We start from the raw sequence: 20800 nt of genomic DNA on the forward strand, positions 1-20800 counted from the left end.
TAAATCTAGCCACTTCTCCAAGGAACACAAGGGAACACCCTCATCCATTTTATCATAGCAACAACCCGTGATTTTGGTAGGACAAAAAGAGAATGACCCACAGTCAGCCATTAAGTTTTGTGTTTGAGTGGGGAATTGAATCCTCAGCCCTATTCCAACATTCTAATCACTATATCCCACTGGTTCTCCAGTTCTGGATCACAGCTATGGTCTCTAAACTTTAGGGCAAATATCACCAATCTCAGGGGTGATTGTAGAAAAGTTTATCTTGCTTATTTTTTTTACTTGAGTTAGTACTAGTTTAATGCTGAGTTCCTACAGAAATGTAGTGTATAGGAATTCCCATTTCTTTCATTACTCAGTTCAGTAAGGCTCCTTGCTCTTAAATTTAGCTCCTGGAAAATATTGTCCACATTAATAGTTTATTTTCTGGTTCTGCCAAGAAATGTGCATATTTAAGTTACTGTAATCCTACTAAATTGATAGTAAATACCCAGAAGATCTAAATAGAAGATAAAAATTGGACCACATAAAATAAGGATGTAGTGGTCTTATCACATTGTAAATAGGTACCTGTTCCACTGTATTAGTAAGAGTTGAGCAGATGCACTTCTACTCCCTTTTCTTCCTTGGTTACTTCCCATGTCTGCCAAAACAATTGCACCTGCATCCTGAAAAATAACACAGGGATTTTCAAACTATGAAGATCATTTAAATCAAAGAGGTGTACAGATGTTAAAAAACAGTACCAGATTGACTGATATTGCCAATAAAATATAGAAAGAAGGAATTTCCACTTGTAGTTACTTATTGGTTCAGGTGTATGGATGGGGTTCCTTACTGATGCTTTATCTCAGAAACAGAAGTTACTTTTTAATAGAAAATTGCTGCTTTGAACTACTGCACCCACCTAAAGCACCTTGACTTGGATAATTCTAACAAATCTTCTGTTTCTTTTGTAGGCGTTCACCTCTATTACGTTGGTGGAGAGGTTTATGCAGAGTGCCTTAGTGACAGTAGTATATTTGTGCAAAGTCGAAACTGCAATTACCATCATGGTTTTCACCCAACCACAGTCTGCAAAATCCCAAGTGGCTGCAGTCTGAAAATCTTCAACAACCAGGAGTTTGCCCAACTTCTGGCTCAGTCAGTCAACCATGGCTTTGAAACTGTGTATGAACTCACTAAGATGTGCACTATCCGTATGAGCTTTGTAAAGGTAAGAAAGAATTTTGGGGTAGGGGGTGGCAGGAGGCAAACTTGTGAAGGAGAATTGCTAGTGCTACTCAAGTTTTTATTTTATTTTTAGTAAAGTTCAGAGTAGGTTATGGTCTAAGAATTACTCTTGGCTAAAATAGCAGGCTAAAACAGGTGATTCCAAAACCCTTTCTCCCTTTACTCCTATACCATTCCCCAAAAACCTAACCATGACCACCAAAGGACCATCAACACAAATCTTGCAACAATTTAGTAAGTTACCTCAGATGAAAGTTTTCAGTCAGCCACTGAAAATGGCTGTGCACTCTTGCTTGAGTACACAAATGGCATAAAGTATACCTGGTGGTATGAACATTTAAAATGGGAGAAAAAGGAGGTCTGTAAAGTATACTTTGTAAGAAATATGTCTAGCTGCTGCCAGATACCCTCCATTGCACTGGCTGTCTTAAACTCCATAAATATAATGTCTCTGTCATACGCAACATCACTTATACTTTGATTTGGAACAGTTCTGTTGTCATTACTATTCAAATGCTCCTACTTTTAGGGACCAGTGTGCTTTGTTAGATGCATTGTGTCAGAGGTGTTTTGTCTGTGGGATCCTGAGAGCTGCCTTTAAAGAAAGTTCGCATATAAAAGTCTGCTCTATCGTTGAGATGCAGCTACATCTGTAGCAACACTAATTGCTGGAACATTCCTTCTTTTCACTTTCTAGGGTTGGGGAGCAGAATATCATCGGCAAGATGTTACAAGCACACCCTGCTGGATTGAGATTCACTTGCATGGTCCCCTTCAGTGGCTGGATAAAGTTCTTACACAGATGGGTTCTCCTCATAACCCAATATCTTCCGTGTCTTAAAAAGGATTCTGAGCAGCTACACTTCAGACACTATTGAGCCTTGCATGACTTGAAGGATGTATGAGTCAGACACATGTACAAAACTGGCAGTGGCCTTTATTATACTTGACTTCTGTGACCAACTGTTAGATCAGGGAAAAAACCCCTGTTACTAAGTAGTTGGCATCAAGATTTTTTAGTTTACATAGTAGTAATCTCTTGCAAATCTTTATGCAGGGCAGTGTGTAATGGCTAGGGATGACCAAGTCAATGTAATCCAGACACTGTTCTTAAGCAATCTTATCTGGCACACTAAGATCCCTTTGTGCTGAACATCCATTGTGTTGTGTGTTCTGGAAGGAATACAGAAAGTTGATGATTACACTGTTTTCTCTCAACTAACTTTTCATGATGTTTGAAATCCATTGTTCTTGGTAATAGTTGCTAGCCCCAAACAAACTAAGGCTTCTGTGTAATCTTCTGAAACTGTGTACTGACCATACTGTTGCAAGAATTTTTAGGTATGCTCTTTGCTAAATGTATGTACAGTGTATTTGGAAGTTAGAGATGGACTAGCCTAAAGGAATTAGATAGTTGAAGGGAGGTGGGTGGGAAGGGGAGCTGACATGGACAGGTAGAATTATACTGTAAACATAGCTTGTTAAACAGTCCAAGTCTTGCGGTGTGCATTTCATTTTTATAGTGGCTTTATCCTACTACTAACTGATATTTCTGCCCATCCAGAGCTTCACAGAGCAAGGGTAGGTCAATAAATGCTTTTGTCATGTACTGCAAGGTCTGTATATTTCAAGACAAAACTGTACAGCCTTTTACAGATTGGGCAGTTTGATGCAGTTCACATAACGGAAGTAGCTGTTTCATTTTATAAGAGCTTTGTGTTTTGCCAACTTAGCAGATGTTAGTACATGTTGGGAAGACTTAAACAAACCTATTCAAGTGTTTCAGACTTAAAAGGTTAATTTTTTTACCATTTAAATTGTTTTCTTTCTGCTAATGTTTTTTATATTCATTCAAGCTGTAGTACTTTTTCAGTATTTTTTTATTCCAAAAGTTAGTGGTTCATCTCTACTGAAGTTCAAATAAACATATTGCTTACTTTGATTAAAACTATCTTTTGTGCATATTTTTCTTCATATTAATCTGTAAAACACTAGTTGTGATTTAAATTAGTTCCTGCTATTTTATTTGAAGAGGAGACATGTTTAGCAACAATTAAGAAACAAATTTGATCAGCATAGAATAGCAAGCAATTCCTTTATGCTGCCTTAAAAAGATGCTTTGGTCAATCTCATATTGTCCAACTTGTTAGAAAACGATTCTTAAACTTTTCCAGAACTATTACTTATGTCCAGATTACCATACCACATTGCTTTGTGTTCTTATTTATTTTGGCTCCTTAACTACAAGTATGTATAAACTTAGTATATACAATGATTTATTAAAATTTATGTTTATGATTAAGAAATATATCCAGCAAGGATATATTTCACAGGAGAGGTTACATGATTTTAAAAATAAAAGGATCACCCCTAAATTGAATTGGAGTGATAGTGCCATCATCTTCACCTGGCACTAAGCTGTCTTCAGCCAATTTTTCCAAGGTGCCAGACAGATACTTTTGCTTCTAGGATTTCTAAACTGGAGATTCTGGAAACTGGAGTATTAAGTCCAAAAAACAATTTTTCATCTCGCACTCAAAAAATGCATGAGAATCCTGAAAGCAGCCACATGTCTAACCCATGGTATGGGAAGCATCCTCTTACTTTCCAGAATCCTCTTTTGAGACATACCCTTGCAGGTGACCTCTTAAAGCCACTCTACTATGCAGCATCTGGGACCTGTGTAGGCAATTTGTTTTAGTTAAACCGAATGTAAAGCATAGTTAATTTTCAAAGATCCTTTCTTGTGGGAAAAAGTTATGATGAGACTAGTCCATAAGTAGGTGTATTCTGCCAAACAAAACACAATGGTGTGACTGTGTAATCACTTCATTTGAGCAAGTCCTGGTACTCAAAAGTGCCTTATGCTGTAAGCCTACACAAATTGACTTACTGGATCACTCTACTGTGCCATCTTGCCCAGAACTGATAATGGCCAATCCTGCAAAAAAACTTGAGCAAAGCTTGTACAAGGCTATGTGTCTGTAGCCTTTCTGTGTCTGTCTGCAGCCTCTAGTAAGCGGAAAGAAACTGCACTGAGGCTTCTGGGGGGAATCTTCCTAGCTTCTGCAGCTAGTAATCTATGATAAGAGCTCTGCTGGATCAGACAAAAGGTTAGAAGGTACTTCTGAAGTTCACAAGGAAGGCATAATAAGTCTGTTGCTCCTCACCTGCCACCCCCCCCAAAAAAAGGAAATAAAGACTCTTGACTTTCAGCAACAATGTCTCTGAACATGAAGATTCAAGCTGGCTATTACAACTAGATATTGATACAGTTTCCTTCATTTTTATTTATTTTTCCCAGGGTCAGAGAGGTGGTAGTCTCAAGCAGCAGATGCTGGAAGACAGCAGCCAAGTGCTGGAGAAGAGAGTTGTGTACAATATGGCCTGCCTTATAAACATAAGTCTTCATGCTTTTAGAAAGCTGGATACCTCTAAGCTAGCTTGTTGCTATCTGATACAATGAAGGACACTGATGCATCAACCAATATTGAAGAAACATTCATCTGCCATTTCAGTTGGCTTTTGTATATAGAATGGTATGGAGCACCATCTTGTTTTTTTGCTTCCAGTAGCAAAATACCATGTACCAATTCTGTCTTTATCCCTTTTTAAGCCAGTGGTCATGGCCATTTTGTATGGCTTTGAATGACCACACATGAGGCATTGTGTGAAGCAGTGCAGACTGATTTGCTCAGCCACCCACCCTTGAATCTATTGAAAATCAGGTGAATGCAGAATTCTGGTTCAATTGTTTGTGGATTAGTAGGGAAATAAAATCTCCAGTCTCTCCTCAAAATGCTGCTGCATGTTGTTTTTGTAAATTAAAAAGTCTCTCGCATACTGAGTTGAAAGTTTCATTGAGCTATCTGTTTCAGTTTATATATGCAGAATTTGCTCAAATACATGACTCATTATGCAAGTACTCGTTACGTGGTGCATACTTTCTGCTTCGTGCTTCTCAACCCATTATCTAGAAATGGAGTGTGCATTTTTGATTGTAGTTGTTTCTTCAGATCATCTAGTGGTAATTCTTGTAAAATTCAGTGCAATTAATTTAACTGTCTGCATCAGAACATTCAGAAACCAGTAGACTTTTTCATCATCCAGGACTCTCTGGTTCTGAATTTGATTTTGTCATTGTCCAATACAGGACTTCTGAAGGAATATTCCAGCATGAAATAGCTTAATTAGAGCTAAAATTGAAGCTTGAATCCATCCGTTTGTACTTGAATAAAGGCAGTTTCTTCCCGTCTCATTATTTATTATCCTATTTATATTAGAGTCAGTGACTGGCCCAGAGTTCAGTGAACTTCATGGCTGAGTGGGAGCTAGAACCCAAATCTCCAGAGACCTAGTCCAACTCATTAACCACTACTGTCTTCATAGGTATTCACTTACTTAACACATTCTTTAGCATGGTTCTCACACATTACTGTTTCTGTGAATGGTTACTATGCTTATTTTGCATGCAGTGAACTGTGACAGACTTTTTGCATGTCTTAACCCCAGTTTTTCATCCTCCCCCACCCCCCCCCAAAACCTACCAAATGAGAATAACATTTAATGCATCTGATGATGTTAGTCCTTAAGGTTCCATGTGGCTGCTGAAATATTTTATGAAGGAACTACTTTTTCCTATTAATTCTGGACTCTCTATAATTAAAGTTTTTATGGATACTTTAAAGATGATACAGATGACCAGAAGTAATTGTTCCTTTGGTGAAAAAATGTGGGGTGCTTTTCCTACCTTATGTAAGTGAAATGGCCAAGTATTTGGAGAACTTGCCAAATTTTAGAAGGGATGGGGAGGAGGGAAAAAAGCTAGAATTTACAAAGGAAATTCTGCCAGTGGTATCAGTAGAAAAACAAGCTAACATTGTGAAGAGATTATTTTTTTATGAAATAGACATTTCTGCTTACTGCTGACAAGTTGAAATAGGATAGTTTATCAAGAGCAGCACTGAGTTCAGTTATTTTGCTGGTAATAGAACTGAACAACATAAACATAAGTAGAACTGAAGTTTGAAATGATACCTTCTTAACAAAACAAAATTGGATGTGAATCATTGGAAACAAAAGTTGCAACTTGTTTCAACCTCTCTGTAATAAAAGGTGCTGAATAAAACCTTTTAATCATATTTTAATATGATCAGTTAGTTGTCCTCTTCCCAAGACTGTCAGAGGAAGCCCTCATCTTGTTAATGAGGTATGTTGCATTTCAATTTGGTGTGAGTCATAAAAGGTGTTTCCCTCACAAATTGGGAAATGCAGCTAGTTAGGCAATTCTGTATTATTTACACTGTTTAAAAATGTAGGTTTCACTCAAGAACTATGTAGTGGTAAAAATAAATACTACTTTTAGATTACAAACACAACAGTTGTAGTTTTGGGTAGAAAACAGCTCTGAGCTGATCCAGGGCTCTTTCAAGATTTTCCCTGTTGAGGAAAAATGTATGTACAATGTATGTGTTATGTTATAATACCTATAAAGACAGTAGTGGTTAATGAGCTGGACTAGGAGATTTGGGTCTCTGGAGATTTGGGTTCTAGCTCCCACTCAGCCATGAAGTTCACTGAACTCGGCCAGTCACTGACCCTAAATGTACAATGTATGTGTAGCATTGTGTGGTTTTTCTTAAAAGTAAATCCTATTGAGTTCAGTGGGATGTTAGCTGCAATCCTCAAAGCCATACTACTTAATCCAATGACATTTATAATCTGAGGGGACATGCACAAGATTGCGCCTTAATTGCATCTTGATTGCAAGCACATAGGCTTGTGGCCCAAGTCACTTTGGTTTGTTAAGTCAGATTTGTAGTAGTATCCTGTCTTTTTAAAACTATGGAAATTTTTATGCTAGCTTTGATTTTTCCTAAATTATGCTATGAAAAACTTCACTTAACATATTTTTAGGATGAATCAGGGCTAATGAGAATGGGCATGGAACTGTAACCTAAGGCTGAAGAAAGATTCTTTGCACGCCTACTGGGGAATAAGCCATATTTCATTCAGTGCAAGGCACTTCTAAGTAAACATCCTTAAAACTGGGCTGTAAAGTACTTGCCATGAACTGATCTATTTAGAGCTGCAGCTTCAAACTAATAGCTTTGGTGGCTAATCATATCCCCAAACAGAAATGAGGGGTCTTTGAGAGGGGCAATATCTGGCTACCTCCTCCACCAGGGCTATTAACACTTATTCTGTCCACAGCCAGTCTGCTTCTAGCATAGCATAATTCTGGAAAGGGGTGTGGTGGGATGATATAAAGTGGTGTCCTGCAACAGCAGGATGTTGGACCCAATGGACTTCATGGCCCCTTCCAACTCTATGTGGCCAGGATCAGCTGGGCCACACAGTATGTAATTATGGTAATAGTTCCTGATCAGTTTGATAATGTATTTTGCACCAGATACTGGACAGGGCTTAGAACAAAGCATAAGGTTAGCTCCCTCTAATTAGCTTACATGATCAACTTTTCTGATGCACAATCTTATTTAGGTAAGTTTTATTTTGGTTGTAAAAGCAATGGTAACATATTTTCCCAGTCAATATGAGGGTAATTGAAGTTAACCAGTATGCAAGTACTTCCTCCTCTGTTTTTTCATTCTAAAGGCAAAATGTCTTGTGCTGCTAACTTCAATTGTTTTCAGTAAGTCTAGCACAGTCATAGTTAATTACAAAAGAAGACATTTAAAACTTCCAAAGAAGAAACTTAAACAATCCTATTCATGTTCTGCACAATGCTGCTTTCTCCCACTTAAGATGCATAGGATTGTTCTGAAAAGGAAGTTAAAACTTCAGAAATGAAATCCACATATCTTCAGGATACTTGGAGGTTAATATATTTATAGTACAGATTCAAAGTTACACATAGTTAAAGAGAATGCCAAAGTGATTAATAGGCAGACTCAAGGGTTAAAAGGTAAGGATTCCTTCTAAAAATTGTTCAGATGACAAGAAAGGAACAGACTATAAAAACAAGATGACAATATGAAAATAGACCATATTGCTGAAAATGTTGAGCCCCAACAATAAACAAGTTTTTGAAGCAGCCAAGGAGCTTGTTAGATAGAAAATGATAGCTCAAGGAGCATTTGAGTAGAAGCTGAATTTACATATTTGTCTTGGCCTTCAATGCAGAGGTTTAGCAGATAACCAAAATTGAAAAGAATAACTTATGGCAGTCTTCACCTTATGAATCACGAATATCATTAATAGATTAAGTAAATTTGAAGTATCTATTGGTAATAAATATTACTAGTCAGCCCCTATCTGAAAGTAGAGATGACAATGCAAACTGAGTTTAATCGCTAATTTGCAATTTGTAGGTATTAACAGCAGTGTATGTTATCAAGTTGTTTCAATCTACTATGTCTTGACTTGCAATATAGGGCTGGCCAACTTGTGACTCCAGATGTTCTTGGGACTGCAACTCCCATTGCGACTATGCCAACACAGACAGTGGTGAGATAAGACGGAGCTTACAGGTTGCCCAGCCCTGCATTACAAAGTTTTCAGGGTCAAGCCATGAGAGGGATAGTAGCAGCAGACCACACTATAGAGCTGTTGCAGACCATTGAAGCGGAAGAGTGTGCCTTGCCTTCCTTCCCTCCCGCTCTGTCCTGTTCAGGGCAAGTCCCCCCTCTGTGCAACATTCAGCACCACGAATGCAGCCGCCGCCGCCGCCGCCCCCGCGTGGCACAGGAAGCGGAAGCCGAGGAACACCTTACAAAATTCAGGCCGGGAGAATGTGGTGCGTGTGCTTACAATAGCCAAGGTGAGGCCTTCGTAGCAGCCGTCCGGAGCGGGGCTTGCTCTCTGGATGCCGCTGCTGGGGGCGGGAAGACCGAGGGAGCGCGGCGAAAGGCGCCCTGACGCCCCCGCTTGGCCTGCAGCGGCTGCCCGCCGCTCGTCGCTGCACAGGCTTGAATGGCGAAGGCCGGCGCTGCGCCGGAGGGCAGCTGCGGGGGTCAAAGGACTGAGCTGCCGCCGAGAGCACTTCAGCAGGCGCCTCGGGGACTCAAGGAGCGGGACGGCATCCGCCAGCCGCACTGGGGCATTTGCACCGCCTCCTCTGCAGGGGGGCCCGGTTTATCCCTCTCGGCCCAGGACAGTTTTCTTAATCCTTACCATAGAAGCCTGCTGGAATGTTAGGAATCCTTGTTTACGGGTGCTGCCCCTTATTTTTTAGGGGGATCTTTCCACACTTCCGCACGTCCTTCCCTTGGAGTTTCTGTGCTCCCGTTTCTTTCCTCCCTCCTTGCTTTCTACTCATCTTTTCCCTCTGTGTTGACGTTTTACTTTTCTCTTCTCCCTTTCTCGATTCCCTTCTCTTCTGCATTTGTCAACCACCTCCTTCTCCTCCGCTCCCCCTGCCTTCCCCCTTCTTCTTCCATCGTCCCACCCCCCTCACAGCCCCAGAGGTTCTGCTCCCTCTCCACAGTCAGACAGCAGCGGGGGCGGGGGGCAGCAATTGAGCTATTCAGAAGTAAAGCTCATTGAGTTGAATTTAAACCATGTTCGTACGCCTAGGATTGCTGACTAACGGAAGAGGAACAGGTATTGGAAGTGCCCATAACAATTTGCCTGAAATTCGAGATGGGCCCATGCGTCCCAAATATAGGGTAGTCCCCCTACAATATAAACTTCGTATTACTGGGCAGGATTTTTATTTCCCACAGCTAGTTTTTACAGGGCAATTTTTGAAATGTTTTTAAAAATGTGTCTTCACAATAAGACTCGAATGCGATAAAATGATTTTTGCTACACATTTTTGGGCAGATGGAAAGAGAGATCGGACTTCTGCCTTGTATGATATGAACAGCTGTCTCCCATTCTAACAATTAGAGGCAACCAACGATTAGGAAAAGAAATACGCCAGGCCACCAGGAATCCGGTGTATAGACGAAATCACGGCCCTCTAAAACTTGCTGCGATCTATAGGCATCCTGCGAATGACAGCGGGCAGCTAACCCCCTAGTGTGCGAAACGTTCGGTCGGCTCTTCCGTACTCGCTGGAACGGCCAGGTTATGCGCAAGCGCGGTTCAGACCCGTCGCCATGCCTGAGGGGCGGGGGTGAGGGCAAGACCCGACCTTGATTCACTTTGCATGTTGGTGCGTCCCGGATGTAAAAGCTTCGTAGGGCTGCAGGTCACTTTTCGTGCGCCAATGTGGGAGGGCATCTGTCAATATAACTTCTGACTGGATTTCAGTTTGTGGGGAACCGGAGGCAGGTTGGTGGTGGGCTGTGTGTACTGCTAACAAGGAAAAGCTCTTTGCCCTTTCGCAATGTTTGCAGTGTAAAATTGATCAAGGTAAAACTACGTTTGGGTCACTTCAAATGGATGTTAATGTAGCATATTGGAGTCTATTTTCACTGTGATTTAAGTTGCAAGCCTATGGACACTTACTTGGGATTATCCCCATTGAACCTGATGGGACTTCTAAGTAAGCACAGTCAGGCGTGTACTCTTAGAAGAATAATTGTGAAGTCCTAGTATATGTTTATGTTAGATATCTATGTTATTATAGCACATGATTGGGCTAGAATAAACTGTACAGTGGTTCTCTTCTTTCTCTGGCAAAGAGATTTATAAATTATATTTGATGGTACTGGGACCATGTCAATATTAACGGTGCATAACTCCTGTACTTAGGACCTAGGATGAAGTAGCTGTTTAGATTAAAATTTAGATTTCTGCTTATTGGAAAGGTCCTTTTCAAATGAGACCTTTTAATGTTTGAAACTAAAGTAGTTTTATTTTTGTTCTACAAGGGAGTTCCCAACCAGCTTTGTATGCAACTAGCAGGCATTTCAGCTGTGCAAATCTTGGGAAAAACAATAAAAAAGCTTACACCGGAGTGTCTAAGGGCACAATCCCAGCATGTCCCAGGCAGTGTAGAACTTTTTCTGACTAAACATCCATAGGATTGCACCCTAAATATAGCATTTAGTCTGCTTTTGGCACCAGCTGCTAAAGTTTATGTAAGAGATCATAAATTTTCTATGTGGTTATCTGAATTAGCTTCTAGTGATCTATGACTTTTTTCTTTAAAACATTTATATTTTTATTATAAATATACAAGCAAATACAACATAAGCTAGATTACATAAAATCACCATTAAAAAAACCTAAATGCCACTTATAGTCACCAAGCAAACTGATTCTAATTCGTTCAACACATAGGATAAATGCTGCTCAATGGATTTTGAATAATGAATATTATATATTAATTTAGTCCTTTTGGGTGTTGTGTGTGCTATTACTTCAGTATAGTATATCTGTTTAACAGATTAATGTCTCCATAAGTATGTTATTTTCCAAATGTTCAGCCCTGTTTAGAATACTTAAAACCTATTCCTAAATATGGTTATTCAGAAATAGGCTCCACTAATTCACTCAAACTTACTTCTAAGTAAGTGTTTTGGTGAAAAATCATTTTTAGGGATAAATTAGAGAAAATGCTATCTTCTTCCTAATTTTATTAAAATTTAAGTACAAGTAAATTGTAGTTCTATTAGTTCTACTGAATGATAGAACTAATAGAATATCTGCTAAACAGCACTATATCCAGGTATTTCCTGAGTACATCATGCCACTACTTAACTCTAGAAATTCATCTTGTAACACGGGAAGCATCCATTTGGCTCTCATTAATAGGTCTGTGGATCATTCTTCCTGGAAGCTTTAAGTCCTGGTAGGACATACCAAAAGTCATCTGATCCCAGAATCTTGTTTCTTCCAGTAGCCAAGCAAATGCTTCTGGGCATGTTAAGCTGCTCAGTTGGACAAGGCATGAACTAACCTTTTGGTGCAAAGGACACATGAATGGAGGCAGTAATTGGTGATTCCAGGAGGAGTTATCCTTTTACACAAGGAACATAATTTATAACTTCCTACCATACAGTTTTTTCTTATGTCCAGTTAGAAACTCCCATCTATTTTTGTTTTAAATTTCTAGCAGTTCAATTACTAAAGCAGAACTGATCCATATGATTTGGAAAATGATCAGGCTGACAAGTGAATTCTACGTATGGGGAATTGAAATTCAAGGATTGTGGGTTAGGTTGGTAGAATTGGTAAAAAAATCATTATAAAATTGACATCTACACCACTAAGTTGTCTTCCATAGGCTTCAAGTACATATTACATGTAGTGGGACACCAAGCAGATGTTTACCATTTTCCCTGCTCACCTGCCTCTTCACTGTTTCAAATGCACTTCACAAAGCTGGCTTTTTCTCAGGAATGCAGCTGTTATGCTTTCATAATATGCTACATGTTTGTTTAGCCAATGTTAGACATGGCTAAACATATCTGGTGAATTGACCTGAAACAGTACTTTTCTACTGCTGACTTATAGCTGAAAATAAAGTATGGAAGTACCAGAATTTTTTCTTCTCCTATTAGGCTGTCTAAAAACAAGTTCTCCGACTTAAGAAAAAATGAATGGATCATCATTGCTGCTACAATTTCCTCTCTACCATTTCCTTAAGTATATTAGGAAACCTCCTTTCACCAGTTTCTCCTGGAGATCCAGCTGGAGATCTTCATTTCTATATGGCCAACATGTTAATTCACTACAACAATGTTGTTCAAAGAAGATGATACTTTTCAAGGGATTGAAAAGTAGCTTGTGTTGTCCTGCAACTAAAGAACAACAGACACATGATCTCTCTGACAAGGACCAAAGACTTCTAGACAGACTGTATGGTGGACTAATCCAAGGACACAGGGCCTGTTTGGCCGAAGCTATTACTCTTATAGAATCCACACACAGCAGGAAGAAGGAGATTGCACAGGTGCTTCTTCAGAAGGTACTATCCTACCACAGAGAACAAGAACAATTAAATAAAGGAAAACCACTAGCCTTTAGAGTGGGTCAGTTCTCTTTTGTTTGTGCAGTTATTGCTATTCTAATTCAAAGTGCCTTCACTTGTGATTTTTCTTATTTTTTAGGAAACAGGGTTTATTTATCTCTGAAGTTATATGTGCCATTTTAAATACCTCAGTTTCCCTGACCATTTTGCTAGTTAGTGTGCTAGCTGCTTGTTTGTTAAAGTAAATTAAAATTTAATTTCTATAAAACATGCTTATATATAATATTCCTGTAGTGTAGAAAAACATTGAACAAACCAACATTTGGGTTGCTTTAGAAAGAGCAAGTGATGCCTTCACATAAAAATGCTATATACTGTGTTACATAGAAACATAGAAAACAGAGCGAGTCAGAAGGGGTCTCCCAGGCCATCTAGTCTGACCTCCTGCACCAGCCGGCTCTGCTCACGAGTTAACTGTTAACTGTTATTAGATCATGTACACATTTAAAAAGTCACAGATTTATAAAGACACTTGTCAGCTGAGAGGGGAGCATGATAATTAAGAACAGAGCATGGAATATTGGTCTCAAATCATTAACTGGATTTAGGTCAATGCATAACAGAAATGCTTAACTTCGAAATTTTTCATAGTATACAGATAGCCTTGCCCAGATAGATTTGATTGCCTGTTGTAAAGAATTTTTATGCTGCTACTCAGGATTATCAGGCCCCCCTGGAGCTGGGAAATCAACGTTCATCGAATGCTTTGGGAAAATGCTCACTGAAAGAGGGTACAAAGTATCTGTCCTGGCAGTGGACCCTTCTTCAAGCACTAGTGGTGGTGAGTGTGTACAAGAAAACATCACTTTGCCAGTTGTAGAAACAGATATTTGGACTGCAAACTTATGCCTGCTTACCTAAGCAAGCTCTATTAAAAATAGGACTTAACTTCAGAGCAAATGTGCATAGATGCTTGTACAGTTATTTTTATTAAATGTGTAGCAGGTCTCATGCTGAAAACTCAATAAGTGTGATAACAAAATCAGGAAACAGACATTAGATTCTTCACCAGTATTATAGATACTGGCTTGTAGTCAAAGAACTGTAAATAGAAATAAATTCACAGAAGAGAACTATCCTGACCCCCCCCCCCCCACCATAGTTGATTGCTTCCCTGAAGAAGTCTCTCTTCCTGAACGAGGTGGTACAGGGATTGCTGGGGGAGGAAGGATCACCTCAAATTGTGTGGAGGTATCTTATACAAGACATTCTTTTAGAAGAATGCACCTGCCCTGGCTTAGGTTTGGGACAAAATGTATTATGCTTGAATGGCTAAGCTGCTGTGAAATGCTTTGTTCATTGCTTTAGGTTCACTCTTGGGAGATAAAACGCGAATGACTGAGTTGTCAAGAGATATGAATGCTTACATCAGGCCATCTCCAACCAGGGGAACACTGGGCGGCGTGACACGAACCACAAATGAAGCCATTCTGTTGTGTGAAGGAGGAGGCTATGACATTGTTCTTGTGGAAACAGTAGGTCAGTTGATCTCTTTCCTTAGTTCTGTGCAGTGTGGCTTCCATGATAGCACAGTGTCTTGTCTCTGTCTTGCCCTGGACCATGGTGTCTAGAACAGGAGAGAACCCAAACTTATGATCAGCTCAGTCAGTGCTGACGTGCGGTAAAACACAATGAGAGGGGAAAGGGTGGCACTATAATGCTTCACTGACACAATTTAGTGCAGTTGTGTCTGCATGAACAACTTTGAAAAGGAACATTTCCCCTATAATTGGAAAATGCATTTTGTCACTTGAGTGTTTGTCACTTTCTGCTCTTGATTCTCAGGTGTGGGGCAGTCGGAATTTGCTGTTGCTGATATGGTTGATATGTTTGTATTGCTGTTGCCGCCAGCAGGAGGAGATGAATTACAGGTACTGTTGCTGCATTTGGCAAGCATCTAAAGTTGAAATAACCATAACCGTCAGAGGTTTTCAAAAGTACCCTGTGCCAGCTTGGCCTGCCAGAAGTGACCATCAAAGTACAGTGGTCAGTTCTGGCAACCGAAGTGGATAACAATTGATTATTTAATAAATGATTTGTTTGATTTTAATCAGTTTTTTTTAAATAAAACGCTTTATGAGGGGAAAAAGTCTATCAAAAGATAGTTTTCTGTTTAAGATACATTATAGTCCAAAGGTTATTCATCCTGAAATAAGGATGAGTTTTTAATTATGAAGCATGAGGTTGTATATTCATGCAATGTTTAAATTTTTTGGTAAATGAATTCCATTAAGCCATTCACAATATCATGCTTTTCCAGAGGTTTCTGTAAAATTACTGGGCAGTTTTTCTGTATAGAAGATACTGCTTGGTTTTACAGTTCTCAAAACTGTGAATTTGTGTCTGCAGAGTTCACATGTCTCTTCTTCACAGCAGCAATGTTATAAAATAAACAGAATTGAGAAAAAAGACCATTGAATCAACCCCTTACCTCTTAAATGCTAAGTCTGAAAAAATTCAATGACTAGAAGAAGATTGTTGGGAGTGGAACAGATCTGCGCAAGAAGCTAAGGAGGGAGGGGCAAGAAGTAAAAATGAAAGTGAAACCTTTTGAGGAGAATACTCCACAAGTTTTTGGACCTTTTTGTGTATAGCTTGAGGTTTATTATATTATTTTTCCCTGGAGGATAAAATTTATAATTGGCAGCAGGCCGTAAAAGAGACCCCGTTTGGGAATATTTAAATGATGTTTCTCTATCTATGGGCAAGGCAGGCAGGCATGCAAATTATGTCAAAAACCATGATTTAAATCTAGCTTTACTGACCAGTGATTTAAATGAAATTCACCCTCCTGGCAACATTTGCTGGTTGTACTAGAGGATGTTGGATTGTTAGATGGCTTAACATCCATCACAGTTGGAACTAGAGGTTCTGGGAAGGTGGCGACTTGAAAGGAGCAACTTCTGAGTACTTTCTACTTTGTCTTGTTGATTGGTGTTTGTTCACTGCCAAATGAAGGCTAGTCCTTCCCTTCAATTTTGTGATGAAAACCTTGTGACAGTGATCAGTCAAGTTTATCAGGAATGCCTGATTTGTTGTGCTATTATCAAGACGACAAGAAAAAGTAAACAAGGAATTGTTTTAAAATCACCTCCCAGATACTTTTTCTTTTTCCTGCCCAATTTTTCCTATTTTCTTTCTCCTAAAAAACAGAAGAAGAAAAAAACAATTGCAACTTGAAATGGACAACAGTTGTTATGTATTAATAATTTAGTGAATTATATTTAATATGAAAGATGTCACCATACCCTTTTAATAGTTACTCTCTTGTTTTATTACAAAGCTTATAGTTGATTATACAGCATGTACTGAATAGCTTATTGTAGTTTTCTTGTTTTTGTATTTTTTGTATATTGTCATGACTTTTCATTGAGCAGGGGACAATATGCAAATAAATAAGTGTATAAATTCTCTGAAGACAACTCATGTTTTTTCAATTTTATAGGAGTTATTTCTCTCTGTATTTGCAGTTTGGGTAGGTCCATTTCCCAGATTACTTGAAAAAGATGCAGTTCTTCCTTGGAAATCCTTTACTGAAAAGCATTAGCATTTATTGTTTTACCTGAAGATACCTACAATGATCAGAAATCCTTTGAAAAAGCTAGTGAATACTCTTGGTATATATTGCACTTCTTTAATTTTCTGCTACTTGGTATTTTATCTGAAAGAACCATTAAAAGGAACGTGGCTTTTATGGCTATAATCTGCATCTCTGAATTCCATCACTGTCTTTGTTTGTTCTTTTCAGGGTATCAAACGAGGTATAATTGAGATGGCAGATCTAGTTGTTGTAACTAAAGCTGATGGAGATCTCATTGTGCCAGCACGAAGAATTCAAGCAGAATATGTCAGTGCTCTGAAATTACTCCGTAAGCGTTCAAAAGTTTGGAAGCCAAAGGTTTGTATAGACAAAATTATATTTTCTTGAATTAGGAAAAATGAGATATTGCTGAGAATATTAATACTGTAGGAATTAGTGTAACTGTTTAAGTACAAGCTTTATTGCCTGTTCTCCAACTGTCTCTTAATCCTTCCATGTGTCCATGTGATACTAAGTATGTGTGAGATTTTGAACATCACCTTGGTCTCAGTGTTGGAAGCTGATTCAGAAATGCATGCACTGGTTTAATCTTTACTTCTTCCTTTTGTCCATAACTGTTTATTGCTTCATAACATGTAGTAGCATACTTTTTAGTCTACAATCTTTGTAGAGTACTGGTCAATTAAACACCCACAAGGCAGCTTGCAGTAAAGTTAACTACACTGTCTAATATATTCACTGTCTTTATTCTTTTGTCTTATGTTTGAGGAGCGTTTATGGTTATTATGAGATACATATACTTATATGGACATTATTAACTAATATGGATATTAACATCTGTATTTCTAATGTTTATTTTCTAATGTATTTTTAATTATGTTGTTACATCTTTCTTGCTTAACATCCAAAATGTTACCTATACATTTAAACCACAAAATAAATCCATCTAAAATTATAGAGCAAACAAAATGTATTAACTAAAAGTTAGAGTAGCAGGCAACCAAAAAGACAACCAATGAACAACTTCCATATAGTGGAGCAGATAGGTGAATGTTTAACTCCAAAAAGAGAACTTTGTGAGGGAAAGCCGTAACTTGGGGATTGCCACAAAAAAAGAGTCATAGTGGTGACTCATTTTAGTTTGTATGTATTTTATATTTTTATTCTAAAAATTATAGTATACATGGAGTATGACCTCATTGGTCTTCATTGGCTAATTATAATGTCTGAGTGGGGCTTGTAGGAAAAAAGTATATCTTGAGACATTAAGTATATCTTTGGAAAACAGACCATTTAGAGGTTTAATGCCTAAAATCCATATCTTGAATTGAGCTTGGAAACAGACTGGAAACCAATCTCAGAATAGGTGTCATATGTTCATATGGTTCAAAAGATAGGCAGCCATGTTTTCAATTACTTAAAGTTTCCAGACCATCTTCAAGTGCAATCTCAGTTTTAAATATGGCACCAGTACTAATATTGTGCATCAGTAACGGAGGACAGTTGACTTACCACTAATCATGTTGAATCCTGTAGTCTATCCCATGTTAGATACCTGGTTTTGTTACTTTTTCTTAGATGCTGATGCATTACGTTTTGGATGATCAGGATCTTTCCACTGACTTTAATTGTTTAAAGGTTGAGCTGTGGTTTGAATTTGTCTTTATGTTTAGGTGAACCCTAGTATCTTCATTGCACTGTATATTTAGACAAGCAAATAAACTTCTCAATCTAATAGGTAATACGGATCTCTGCCAAAACTGGAGAAGGTATCTCTGACATATGGGATAAGATGACAGAATTCCAAGACCTCATGTTTACAAGTGGTGAGTTGCTTGCCAAAAGAAGGAGACAGCAAAAAGTGTGGATGTGGAATGTAATCCAAGAAAGTATGCTGGATCATTTCCGGAGTCACTTGGCAGTCAGAGATCAGATTCCACTTCTGGAGGAAAAGGTTGCCAGTGGGATCCTTACACCTGGTCTGGCTGCAGATCTATTGCTCAAAGCTTTTAAAGAAAAATACTAATATACAACTCTGTGTTACATGATGATAGTAAATACATGAATATTAAAACCTGTTTTTCAAGGCATGAGTTGTTTTCCTTCAATGAATTTACATCCTTAACCAGGTAGCAACAATGCTCGATAAATAAAAATCAGTCCTATCTGTTTATAGGTATGCAGTTGTGATGGCACACTTGTACTTTGTATGGCTATAGAACTGTCACTTGCAATTCATATCTAATTTGCACAGGATTCTTGGGACAATATTGGCAGTGTACCTTGTCACGTCTGTTTTTGCCCACAATCAGCACTTGCCTGGTCATCTGCACTGGTAAAATCTTCCAACACTTTGTATTCCATGAGTTTCAGTTAGCTATTAAAATGACAGTGAACTGGACATTCAATTGTCTTCTTTTTGATTCAGAATACTTTTTTTAACACAGTACCACTAAACTTGCTTGGATTAAAACATGGTGGTTGAAGACGATTCAACAAGAAAAAGTGCTTTGGGCTAGTCCAGTTATTGTACAATTGGTGATTAGCATCTGATATTAAAGCCGTTTTCAAGCACACGGTGATGCACATCTGCCACCACACCAGTGTGTTGCAAACCTCATGCCTGTACATGAATAGTACACACTAGTTACTGCAATATGCCACAATTTTTGTGCACAGGGTCTGTATACTTGAATGTAAAAGTGTAGGTCTAGGCTTGCACCAAGGATTCAGTTGTATGTATACATATATGAAAAAAGCAGTGTGGACCACAAAGGGCTTTGTTGTTGTTCATTCGCAAAGTCATGTCCAACTTTTCATGACTCCATGAACAACATTCCTCCAGGTTCCCCGATCCTCCAACATCTCTCCTTCAAGAAGCCCATGCCCACCTCCACAGTGATGCCATCCAGCCACCTCAACTTCTGCTGTCCCTTTCTCCTTTTGCCTTCAATTGTCCCCAGCATTAAAGTAAACACTCATAGGATCAGGCTCTATAGGTTGTATGTATAATGACCTTCATTGTTGTAATCAAGTTTTGTCATAACAAATGGCAAATACTAGTTGAAAAACATAATGGGATCTAAAAAAGATGACAGTAAATAGAACGTGGGTGAAACCCATACATAATGCAAACTAGTGATTTTTCATGGAAATACAAGAATCTGTCCTAAATTACATAATGCTCCTAATATTTTACAGTACTGCCATACTGCATTTAATAAATAGATCTCCTAGAGAGGGCTGCCAGCATAAAATCTGACTCTTTCTTCAAATATAGCAGCTTGAGTGATCAGCCATTGTCTGGCTGTTACGTTATCAGTGTTGCTCTTACTAGGAAGTCCCCCACAACTCTGTATATCTAATCTACACTGGTGCTTTGTAAATCCATTACTTCCTGTAATACAAGCTTGGGCAGCCTTTAATATGTATAGCCCTTCTGCACATTGCTTCCTTATTTGTGTAGAACTGCCATATACTTTCCCTTCCTTTCTAATTGCTCATGTAGGAGCTACAGTTATATCTTCTCTCATCCTGGTTTGTATATATATCATTGTTTTGTATTACTATTTTTCTGTGCTGCATAAATAAGACCATTCCTTCTAAAATAACAAGTGTTGCATTTTTACTTTGGAAAAGAACAGCAAGGCAAGCTTCTCATTGTTTTTCCCCTAAGGGTTTTTGTTTCTGTTTTGTTTTGCTTTTGCAAAATGTAATCAGATACATATTGCTGTAAAGATTTGCAAAATGGGAGATGGGGAAGAAGAGAAGAGCCAGTCCAACCAAATTTGTGTACTGTCTTATTTAACAGAAGAAATTGTTTCCAAGCAAGAAATCATCAGCCTGAGTATATATTAAGGCTTAATCAGTAAGTATATTAAATCTTTGAAAGAGGATTATCCTTTTAAGCAGAAATGGAGAAGTCAAGTAGCATCACCCATTTTTCAGGAAAAATGGTTTTAGTTCTTCCTTGAAGTTCCCCACATGCTTCATTGCAGGAATATTTTTTGGGTTGTTCACAAGGGCTGCTGGGTGGTTGTATCTTGAAGAACTTTACGTAAAATATCAGCAAGGGTTGATCAGCTGCCTCCAGCTGGATGTTAATGCCTTCTTCCAACTCTCAGTTTTGTTCGGATATT

The 20800-nt window shown here is 38.5% G+C and overlaps 2 protein-coding genes across 11 annotated transcripts in view; both read left to right on the forward strand.

Annotated features, from left to right (window-relative positions):
- Positions 1–5494, forward strand: part of SMAD1 (SMAD family member 1) — a 45399-nt gene extending 39905 nt beyond the window's left edge. For all 3 annotated transcript variants that reach the window (XM_044430664.1, XM_044430663.1, XM_044430665.1), the window contains exons 6-7: positions 963–1219; positions 1934–5494. In XM_044430664.1, coding sequence (XP_044286599.1) covers positions 963–1219; positions 1934–2077 — 401 coding nt within the window. In that variant the 3' untranslated portion in view covers positions 2078–5494. The remainder of the gene's footprint in view (positions 1–962; positions 1220–1933) is intronic.
- A 3398-nt stretch (positions 5495–8892) lies between these two features.
- The window catches only part of MMAA (metabolism of cobalamin associated A), a 37731-nt gene continuing 25823 nt past the window's right edge, over positions 8893–20800 (forward strand). For 4 of the 8 annotated variants that reach the window (XR_006414827.1, XR_006414828.1, XR_006414830.1 and 1 more), the window contains exons 1-7: positions 8893–9016; positions 12651–13121; positions 13779–13901; positions 14429–14599; positions 14906–14991; positions 16869–17018; positions 18400–18487. Coding sequence is in view for 4 of the 8 variants with exons in the window: in XM_044431000.1 (XP_044286935.1) it covers positions 12686–13121; positions 13779–13901; positions 14429–14599; positions 14906–14991; positions 16869–17018; positions 18400–18687 (1254 nt within the window). In the remaining 4 variants the exon portion in view is untranslated. Of the gene's footprint in view, positions 9017–9758; positions 9799–10354; positions 10555–12650; positions 13122–13778; positions 13902–14428; positions 14600–14905; positions 14992–16868; positions 17019–18399; positions 18752–20800 lie in introns of those variants that run through there. The other 4 variants (XM_044431000.1, XM_044431003.1, XM_044431001.1 and 1 more) reach the window with 4 other exon arrangements.

This window comes from Varanus komodoensis, unplaced genomic scaffold (assembly GCF_004798865.1).
Source record: "Varanus komodoensis strain SLA01 unplaced genomic scaffold, ASM479886v1 scaffold21, whole genome shotgun sequence".
Classification (NCBI taxonomy): Eukaryota; Metazoa; Chordata; class Lepidosauria; order Squamata; family Varanidae; genus Varanus; species Varanus komodoensis.